This window comes from Centroberyx affinis, unplaced genomic scaffold (genome assembly GCF_046629955.1).
Source record: "Centroberyx affinis isolate AG114_WGS23_722 - 3 ecotype Tasmania unplaced genomic scaffold, CSIRO-AGI_Caff_v1 ptg000139l_1, whole genome shotgun sequence".
In the NCBI taxonomy this organism is placed as follows: Eukaryota; Metazoa; Chordata; class Actinopteri; order Beryciformes; family Berycidae; genus Centroberyx; species Centroberyx affinis.
This window is the reverse complement of record NW_027278838.1, coordinates 580,617-591,639: the sequence shown is the minus strand read 5'-3', so window position 1 is coordinate 591,639 and position 11,023 is coordinate 580,617. Positions and strand designations below refer to the sequence as shown.

Here is an 11,023-nt window from a genome sequence, read left to right as displayed (position 1 = left end):
ATATCTTAATATTCTTATCACATTTATCTTTCATAGTGGCTTAAAAAGGACGAGGAAAGAAAATGACCATCCATAAAACTTCAGTGATTTTACTTGTAACATACAATAAAGCGGTTGACAGACCCAGAGCTCCAGTCCGTCCTAGTTCAGAAGCATTGTGGTACATGCCCATGGAATGCAGTACAAAAATGTGTTGTCTTCATATATATAATATACATACTTATATATATATACTGATGGTACATTTTACACAGCGACACATTTTTTTCTTCCACTGACGGACAGTTCCTCTGCCGTCCCCAAAAGGCCATATATACGGCAGAGAGAGAGAGAGAGAGAGAGAGAGAGAGAGAGAGAGAGAGAGAGAGAGAGAGACTGGGGATGGAGTTGGTACAGCATTTAGAGGAACAGTACATGAACAAGTGTGACATCAACATTAGAAAACTTCATGGACATGAAACCCACGTTCCCAAACATTAGCATGTCCAGTACCTTCCATCGACTGATGAGGTGAAGCTGTCACTCAAGCAGACCAGACGCTGTATGGGCTACAGACTAAGGCACTAATAATAATAACAATAACATCACTACAGACTTAACTGATGAGCAGTGAACCCCCACCCCCCACCCCACCATGCAAAACACTGTCAGAAAACACCTCAGAATCCCAGACCCAGCTCACAAAACTGAAAAAAGGATGGTCAGTCATGAACTGTTTGCAGCTGGCATGGGATATTGTCCTTATGTGGAAGTCAGAATCACTTAGTGCTTCCTTAAAGGTTTTATTCTGTCACCGTACGAAAGTAGTGAGGCATTTGAACCACAAAGCCATGCATTATGAGAGCAGGACCTAATCTTACAATAGTTTAATATCGAAACACTGCCCATATAGTAAGACGAGGGAGTCAAACACACTACAATCAAACTCGGTAAACAAATGGTTTATCTATTGCAGCAAGTAGCATATTCATGAAAGTTGCACGGAGCACCCTTAGATTAAGAGAGACTGACGGACAGAAAAGGAGAAGGATTAACTGCAGTGATCAGGGTTGAAGTCACTTCACTTTCAGTTCTCTTAATTCAAAACGTACCTTGGAACTGCAAATCACATAATAGTCTTCATTCGCACTGATTTTATAGATCAGATTTAACTCGATGGTAAATGATTTCCAGATTTTGAATTCTGATGGGAATCCACTTCCTGAATTTACTGGAAGTGAATCGACTCAAATCAATCCCTGGCAGTGATCCAGTATTGCTGGAACTACAACTACATCACTCTCTCCCAGTGGGAGGGGGATTCATAGGGAGGACAGGGCCGGAGTAAATCTGTTGGGAAGAGGAACCATTAGAAGAAGCACAAAGTGCATAGTCAATGAAGCGGTACCGCATTGCATTCAATGTATTCAAGAGGTCTGAGGCGTTCAGAGAGCGCTCTAATTTGCATTGAGTTGTAGCCTATCACACACCAGAAACAGGTTGCAAGTTGCCTGGATTGCTCAACCAATCTATTCCTATAGAAAGCAAAATATACAAACAATTATACAACATTGTTTCCTAGATTATTACTTAGAGTTTCTTACATCAGTTATCTGTACAGTGTTCAAGGAGTTGGGAAATTTAGCTTTGCACGGTGTGAGGAAACCAATACTGCCCCCTAAAGCACCATCCATGTTATTGCATCATGAACTTGCCATTTATACTGTATGGCTCAATAACTGACCTGCAAAGAAATAGAAAGACATCTGAATCGGTAAGAAGAAATCTGATAAGTTATGCTGCCTGGTCCAGGAACCCATCTGTAGCACTAGAGGCTCTGCTAGTGGTGGTGAACAGCTGAGGCAACTTCTGCTTGATAAAGACACACTTTCTGCTAAAAATACTTGGGAGTAACAAATATTCCTTCTACGGCAATACGTCTTCCTATGTAGAAAAGCATTCACAGGAACAGTATAATGTAATGTACTCTACTTGAGTCTTAGAGGCACAACGACACCTATACTCAAGGGCTTAGACCGGCATGTAGACTTTTCATTACATCTTAAAAATATGGTTACTTTGCATTTAAAGCCTGTCTATTTCAGGATAAAAAGTGTCGAAAAAGAAAAAAACAGTGAGTAAAAGATGCTTATACTACCGTTGCCAATAGAGGAACATTTCCATAAAACAACCATCCATTATTGAAATTTACAGCATGGTCCAAAAAACATCAATATCCCAAAACCTGCCTGCCTTCATATTAGGATTAATGACCAATGAATTACTGTGTCAAGACACTCTACGGATTCACACGATTCAAACAGATATTAAGGTGCCAAATTTGATGTCAACACATGTCACACACTGAATGCCCAACATTCACAAAATATACTGCTCTGAGATCTGTTTTCTCCTTAAGTCACATTGGGGTTATACAGCCACATGACATAAAAAGTAATACAATCAATTCTCACCCTTATACATTTTATGAACTGGGGCTGCAATTTGTAAAACGACAGAAAGAAAGTCTCGCTTAGGGGCAAACATGAGCGCATGTGATCTGTACTGTTTGTCCCAAGCATATCACATTCTGTTTCAGATTATAGCATTCATAGTAGTTACGCTGTACATGAGGACATATCGCTGTTCTTCAGTCATTTCAACACATTCCTTATATCGAGACTGTAGTTAGTTTGCGATGCCAGAGGAGGGAAAGTATTCTGTTCCAGACAGTAGTATTAGAAACTCGTTAGTAGCTGACCTTAAGACCTTTTCCAAGTGGGGTTGGTGTGGCAGCGGAGCCCACTGTAGGCCCAGGCATCACCGGTCAGTTAAGTCAGTCACAACATATTCAAAGTCCCTGTAGGCCACTACTTGTGTATGTGTGCCGTAAAAAGGACACAAAGTTGCACACAAACACAGATCTGCACCTCACACTGATACATGCGTATGCAGACAGAAAGACGGGACAGACGGACGGACAGACAGACGTCTAGCAGCGGCGAGGAGGCGGCGGTTGGTTGATTAGCTAGTTGTTGTCTTCTCGGAGCTCGCTGGGCAGGAACTTGTACTGCTGCTGCCTGATCTGAGCCAGTTTCTTCCTGGCCTCCTCCAGCTCTCGCTCCTTCCTCAGCATCTCCTCCTGGGCCGCAATGATCTGGACAGACAACACGCCAAAACCTTTTACTATACAGCACCTAATATTCAAACTGTTTCACTAGACTCCTAGACTCTGGAACAGCCTTATATCCAAAAATCTTTGTTTCATATCTTGCCTTCCCACCCATTTTTATAGATTTGCTTTTAATGATGACTTATATTTATTTTACTTTATCTATATCCTTGTTTATACAGTATCACTGGGGTTCATGTTGCTTTTTATCCTTGATTTTTTTTTTCTTAGGAAAGCAATTTGTGTGTGCAGCTTGAAAAGTGCTATATGAAAATATTATTACCATATTGTTTGCACCTATAGACACAGGAAACACTTTTATAGAGCCCAGTAAACCTTTTACAAGAGCAACAACTTACAACACTGTGTACATAAAACCTGAGCCAAAAATAATCAGTTACTGCAAAACACTTACACTACATGAAAACATTTTAGATCAAAGTCACTAGTTAGATCTGCATTAGGCTTCTCTGTATGGGACCCAATCAGTGAATGAGCTCTATTCAAATTAAATGTACTACTGGACAGTCTTACCTGTGCAATTCCACCCACAAACTTGGTCTTGACCACCACGTTGTCGTCGTCTGCTTTGTCGAACGCTGCCTTCTGGGCCGCCCGCACCAGGTTGTCTGATGCCCTCTTCACCGCATTCCCAGCAGCCTTTAGGGGAAACAGATCCATTGAGAGCAACAGCAATTAGCAGCATGCAAAAGCAAATAACAGGATGGATGTTATATTGTTCCACCTCCCATTTTCTCTAAAGCCCATTTTCTCTAAACTCTCTCAATAATAAGTGGAGAACCATCCCGTCCTCATAAAGGTCCCCGCCTGTATCAGTAGTCTCTTCATCATTTCACTGTTTTAAAGACAGAGATAGGTAGAATAATTGGTACTTTATTTAGCCCGGAGGGAAATTCAGCTGTCACAGCCGCAATAAACAACATAACAAAAAGCTGTAATAAAAGATAATAAAGAAATAAGAACACTGTAATATCCTGCTGTAAAACCACTGATCTGCATAAAAGGCTGTGATATGAGGGCCATTCTTTCCAGCAATTATGACAACAGCAATTTCAAATTTTACTTTCTTTTTTTTTTTACATAAACCCAGTATTTTTTCAGCACAGTTTGGTTATCGACACCGTTTTTGACCAAGTTGCATGCAAGATTTTTAATTATGCACAAAACATGTTTGTGTATAATTAAACATTAAAGATATAAAGTAGTGGAATGAGTCTGAAGCCTTTCTGTGCGCAGTACAATACTTTCATCTTTGTATGTGTAATTATTCCTGAATCTCGCCAGCAGCTGAGAAGACCACCATTGCTGCACTGCTACATCCTGCTGTCCCATTAGTAATTCAGCTTAAAATAGGTCACAACCTATCTATTGAGGATAAAGAGCATCATACACAACACTTGTTGTCGGCAACATCACCCATGCCCGCCCTCTTAAAAGGTACTACATGTAGCATTTTGTGTTTCTTAAAATTAAGACCACATTTCCCACAAAACCTGTTGCGTCATGTCGAAAAGAGGATGTTAGCTGTCCCCCTCCCTTTCCCTGGCATCACTCAGAGTGCATTTGTTTTGAAAAGCAAGAAGAGGGATAAGAGCCAATTACAGCCCCCACAGCGAATATGCATTCAGAGGAAGTAAGATAATGGGAAGTTGAAACTATGCAGTTAGGATAGTGGAACTGAAATAAAGCTGTGTATTACTTGCAAAGTAAAAATGAGGCCCGCTTTTTTGCTGTGAAGTAATCCAGCCGATTTCCTGCAAAATCCAACCAGGTGACACACAGTGCAAAATGCAGTGTAGAAACAGATAGAGAGCGCAATCTTCTCAGCCATGGTCTCATTTGTTTACAGTAATTATAAAAAGCACGCTGAGGAAGGCTTGATAGCCAAAATGTCTGCACCAAAACAAGAAAGAAAAATAAAATAAGAAGAAACCGAGTGTGGGCAAAACATCTTTGTTTTTTTCAAGTTTGTCTATATGAGCTGACGCACAACAATAGAGTTCTGTCTTTTACGTGACTATGTTTGGACTCTATGTTTACAGTAATTATACTAATGTCTCAAAATGAATGTGGTAACGATTGATTGATGTTAAAATTTGTATCTCGGCCTGTAGAGACTGAGCCGCGGTCTTGTTTTGCAGTGAGTCTGTACCTGTAGTCTCCTCATGGCCTCAGAGTCCTGGTCAGCTTTGACCTTACAGGCCACAAGCAGCTGGGCGGTGGAGGCCGCCACCTGTTTGGCTGAAGAGATGAGCTTCTCCTCGCTGGCGTGGCCTTGCACAGAGGCGTTGGCTGCCTCACACAGGTTGCTGGTCGCTGCTGCTACCATGCGGGCCTGAGGTGAGGGGAGAGGGAGAAGGAGAGGGAGAAATAAAAGTTTAACAACAGTCATCGCTGTTGGCAAACCGGCCCAACATCACCTCAGAATGTAATCTGCGTATATAATGGCTCTTCAGTAAACACTTACAGCTGAGATGAGCCCCTGGGACCACTGTCCGTCGTCCACGGCGTTGGCGGGGATGGAGCCCACTTTGCCCTGGGCCACCAGCTCCCTCTGGGCAGCCGAGGCAGATTTGACCAAGGCGCTGGTGGCTGCAGCGATGGACTTAGCAGCCTCCAGAATCTGCTCCTCAAAGTCCAGTGTCTCGTCCGCCTGCTGAGGGGGAGGAGACCAAACAGTCAGACTGGATGGGGGCCCTTCACTCGCCTGAAGTTGGGAACTTTTACTATTAGACCATTAATTTAGAGTATTGAGAAAGTGAAATGCCACGTAAAAACAAAGTTCATCAATGTTGAACATATCTATTCCATTTGTCAACATAAACAAGTCTCTCCCAAAGCTAGAAATAAGACAATTAGGAATTAGTGATGTCCTCAAATGACATTCACTGGCAACCAATAGGAGACAAACTTTGTGGACTATTTGGGTGATGTTCCAGTGATATGGACACATTATCTGGCCCAAAACGGTTAGGAAAATCCCAAATTAAAGTTCATTGAATGTAAAAGCTTAAAAAAACAAATAATAAGCTTTCAATATATGACAGCGACAGAAATATTACCTTAAATACAAAACAGATTTCATAGCTTTTTGCTTTGAAAGAAAATTGTCCTGAGTGAAATTTAAGAAGTCCTGTTGAGAACATTATTCCCATGGACAAACTTATGAGACTTTGTCTATGATGGGAAAGTTTCCTCTGATCCAACATTTTCAATCAATACTGAGGCAGCTGGTGACTAAGAAAAGCAAAGACGATTTCCAAAAAACAATACTAAGCGAGCTTCACACAGTCAGATACAAAACAACTCATCATGAAACTGCAATAGCTGATGAGATAGGTGCAAACAAAGACGAAACAAGACTCTGCACAAAGAATATCTATCAGCATTACCCATCCAAGTGTATTCAACTTCAGTCTGCCTATTAAAAACACCAACACACCCACCCACCCATGCATGCGCACACACACACACACACACACACACACACACAAATACATTCACAGCACAAATCTGTAGACAGAGCGGGACACTGTAGGAATATGTTTGATATATAGTTGGGACTGAATAACAACCTAATATATCAAACATATCAGACAGAGCCCTGCAGAGAAGGCCTCCGGTGGTAGGGGCAGGCAGGGAGGGAGGGGGGTTAACTGGGACCCACAGGACGGCTATACTGGGACCGGCTATAGCTACAGCTACCATAGATAGATGGATGGATGAAGATGATGAAGGAGGAGGAGAAACATGGCGGAAGTGTTGTATGGGAGAAAGGGAAAGGGCAGAAGATGATGTATAGGAAGTGGGGAAGGGGTTGTAGTGAGTTCTCGCCTGAGCGATGAGGAGAGTATCAGCTACAGATAGACTGATAAAAAGATGGATACCCAGTGAACAGGGTAAAAAAAAGTGAATGACTTAGACCGTAATAGCTATGGGATGTTCAAATTTAGAGACTCTGGTTAACTCGTGATCTTCAATCTAGGCCACAGAAAACCTGATGGGATCACGTTAACAGGGAGGAGGACAGCACAAGAGACAGAGCACCATTTCTCTGAATATCACGACAGCAAAACCCGTTATTTTGTTCATGTGCGGTGACACCGGGTACCTATATTTTCAGATACACCATAAAAACGACATACAGATGCTTATAGACAGCCATAGAGCATCGATAAAGGACAAGAAAAAAGCAGTCATGCTTCTAGGCTTCGCTACAAAGAAAATACACTGGTTTGATATCTGTACAGTTCAAAGACTTATATTCAAAAAGAGAGGTTCAAATTGAAACGGTACCAATGCTCTCAGCTGGTGCAAGGAGGGGAACAAAAGAGGAGGCATTGTCATCTTTGGAGTCTGCAAATGTGGTGCAATGATTGCACACTTAAGCCATTTAGTTCTCAGATTTCAGCCTTTAAATGTGGTGTGCACCAAAATGTATTTAATTAAAAACACATTCCCAGATGGAGTAGTGCCTTTGTCCAATCAGACAAAGGCACTGCTCCATCTGGGAATTATGATATAAAATAGCCTCCAGCGGATGCAAGAAAGTCCACTGAAATCTACTGACACCAAATCTACTGTGTAAAACACTGACCAATTTAATGAAATTCAACAATTTGTGAGCGGTACCCTAATGTCTTATTCCTGCGATACAGAGTTTAACCCCAGAATATTTTCCTCTTAGACTGGAGAAGCCTCTGACACACTGAACCAAGTAGAACATGACTTTCTTTTCAACTGGATTGCAACTCTGTCAGGAGAAACACTGCCGTGACATCATATCTCCTCATTGACTTCTCTTCCATGTACTGGCATAGTCCCGGTGCATTATGGGCAGTGTAGTCACCTACCTTGGGTTTGGCTCGGGGTTTCAGCTGCTCCAGTTTCTTAGCTGCAGCTTCGATGGATGCTGCTGCCCCAAGCAGCTCAGTTTCCGCAATTACGGTTGGATCCTCAGGGTCCACCCACTCCGAACCTGAAGCACGCACACACCACACACACACACAGTCAGCACTCAAGATATGAACCTTCACAAAGCAGTGTGTCCACAGAACATGCCTCACAACAGCACCAACACTGTGACCACACAGACAAAAGATGAGTGCCACATATCACCATATCCCATGCACAGCTGATGGAGGCCACAAAATGTCATTCACTGAAATGAAGATGGAGTGATGGGCTTTTTTTTTTTTATGGAGATGGAGCGTAAAATGAAGCGTGACGGATGGAGCAGATTCTGCGTTTTATATACTTGAGTAGCGTGATGGCAGCTGGATTTCAAGATGAGATTAAATGATTGAATCAAAGCTGAAGGTGTTGGGCAGCTTACAACCGGTGAACTCAATCAGTACAGAAGACATTCCTGACTTACCTCCATCTGTGGCAAAAGAAGGAGGACAGGAATGTTACTAAAAGTTGGTTTAAAAGAAGGATCTAAGGCAAAGGATCTCTAATCCATAATTTCAGTTTCATATAAAGATGAAGCCTTTGTAGGAGTCCCATTTATCACTGTATGCTGAACTGTAATTCCATCGCTACGTGAGAGGCTTCTATTGTTTGGGGAAATCAAAATTCATTCTCTTTGGCAATCAGTTGTTAGAGAGACACAGGCTTTGTTGTACTTATTCAGTTTTACTTTACAACATTTGGGAAAGAACATGTTATAGTAGCCTCTAATTGGAGGATAATCTACAATGGGTACCACTCCATTACTATGACATACACTACAATAAGTACTGCATATGGGTTGGCAGCATGTGTTTCATTATCAAAATAAATCAAAGTTAGCACTTACTGATTTAGGTTTGAGTTCAACACATTATTTTGAAAGGAGTCATCAAGTGTGGTGTCACTATGTGTGTGCCTGTGTGTTGGGCTATTATTGCTCGTCAGTGCAAATGAACCCTGCTCTGTGTGTGTGTGTGTGTGTGTGTGTGTGTGTGTGTGTGTGTGTGTGTCATATTACCTTTCATGGCCTCAGCGGACTGGATGAGCTCAGTGACGGCTCCTGCCACCCGTTTGGAACATACCGCCAGCTGCTGCTTCTGCTCTGCAGTGGGCTTCTGGAGGACCTGGACACAGACACACACACACACACACACACACACACGTTAAGTCAACACTGCTATGTCTGAAAAATGTATAGCAGGTGCACCTCCTCACATAAACTTCTTCTGGTTTGTTGCTCTGCCAAAAATGACAAAGTGGTTTCCTATGAATCCATGGAAAACATGGGAATGATGGCACTCCAAAAACACGTTTTCAAAGATTAGGACAAGACTTTACCTCAATTCCACCATATTTGTATTAATGGCCAACATCTGGATAAAGGATTTTGGCATAAGCCTTTATCAGAGCATCATTCATACAGTATGGACTCACTTCATCCACACAGATAAACATGTTCACAAACACACTTGCATACACATAAAGAAACTCACATAAAAAAAACCCAACAGTGTCCAACCTACCAGTAGTACATGCTCCAGTAGGTCGATGTATCCTGTTGTACACTCTGTTCCAAACATCAGCGCTCTGTTCCTCACCTCCACACTGACCTCCTGATGGTACGCTGCTTGCTGAAGGACAGCAACACATATACTCATGGGTCAATGGGAGCATAACTATACAACTTTGACGAGTAAAACTCACTGTGGATTGTTAAAGTTATTCAGGTCAACACTGCGATGAAATGCTAACATTTTAGAAGATGTAGTCACATTGGAGCCTTTTTTAAAGGGAATATAGACTATTAGTGGACTCTTGGTGATAATTGAGTGTCTTTTGATTCTGGACTAGTGATAGACTTATGAGTTATAATTCAAAGGTCCTCACTGGATTATTATACTTGCTTATCGGTAGTGTCTGATACCATTTTCAAGGTTCGATGTTAGCCAGCACTTTAGATGGTTGAAATGATGCTGCTCTCTTGGCCACATCTCTCGTAAAAAGAGACTCTTAATGCCTACAGGACATTAAGGTTATCTGATAAAGGTATGAACTGTTCTGTGGGTTGGGGTGGAGGCGAACCTTGCAGGTGGTGAGCATGTCGGAGATGGCCTTGCGGCTGAGGTTGGCCGTATGGATGATGTCTTCCTGGCGGGCAGAGTTCCCTGCAGCCACTGCTTTAGCGGTTGCCGTGGTGATGCCCTTAGTCATGCGAATGAACTCCTCAGGCGTGGTCGACTTGTCGGGGACATCCTTGGACTGGAAGAGCTGCGGGCGACAAAGTCAGCGGGCTTCATTTGACAAGCAGTATACAAATACAATTTACAGGAAAAAGTTTATGTTATGTTCATAATATTTTCTCTGCATTACATTACAATTCATATGTTGTAATGACAAACACATCTCACTGGCTTTATTTTGGCCTTTTGGTGATGATACTGTATATTATGGACGCGAAAAAAAAACGTACACAGTTGAAGAATCTTTATACACTTTGGTATGTTTTTAAAAAAGTTCTGGTACATTATGTCATTGTCTTTGAGCATTTTGATCATGCAAAATGAGTATAAATAAAATCTTACACTTGAACAGACTAACAACAGTTTTATTGTATAAAAATCTTGTCTGTTAGGGCTGTATTGTTGCTACTCCAATCTTTTATTAGGACCCATATTAGCTACTATCACAGCTGAACTAACAGTGCCGAACACACTAAAATTTACTCTGATCGAAAGTGATTTGTAAAATCTTTAAATGCATTCAGCAATGACTTGGCTGTGAGTGCTGTGAATTTGTGTGTTCATTTAAAAGTCTTCTGTTCTTTGCTTTCGCTCTCACTCTTAAGAAAACACTGGGGGACAAGTCCTATGGGGCTACTGATAAAAACCCTAGCTTATC

The 11,023-nt window shown here is 41.8% G+C and overlaps 1 protein-coding gene across 1 annotated transcript in view; it reads right to left on the bottom strand.

Moving 5' to 3' along the window:
* Positions 1–680: 680 nt before the first annotated feature.
* LOC139654008 (talin-2) overlaps positions 681–11,023 on the bottom strand; it is a 70,108-nt gene continuing 59,765 nt past the window's right edge. Inside the window, exons 49-56 of the mRNA XM_071531028.1 lie at positions 10,208–10,393; positions 9,649–9,756; positions 9,144–9,249; positions 8,026–8,150; positions 5,640–5,828; positions 5,325–5,507; positions 3,686–3,811; positions 681–3,136 (exon numbers count right to left, since the gene is read on the bottom strand). Of these exons, the coding sequence (XP_071387129.1) occupies positions 3,008–3,136; positions 3,686–3,811; positions 5,325–5,507; positions 5,640–5,828; positions 8,026–8,150; positions 9,144–9,249; positions 9,649–9,756; positions 10,208–10,393 (1,152 nt within the window). The 3' untranslated portion in view covers positions 681–3,007. The remainder of the gene's footprint in view (positions 3,137–3,685; positions 3,812–5,324; positions 5,508–5,639; positions 5,829–8,025; positions 8,151–9,143; positions 9,250–9,648; positions 9,757–10,207; positions 10,394–11,023) is intronic.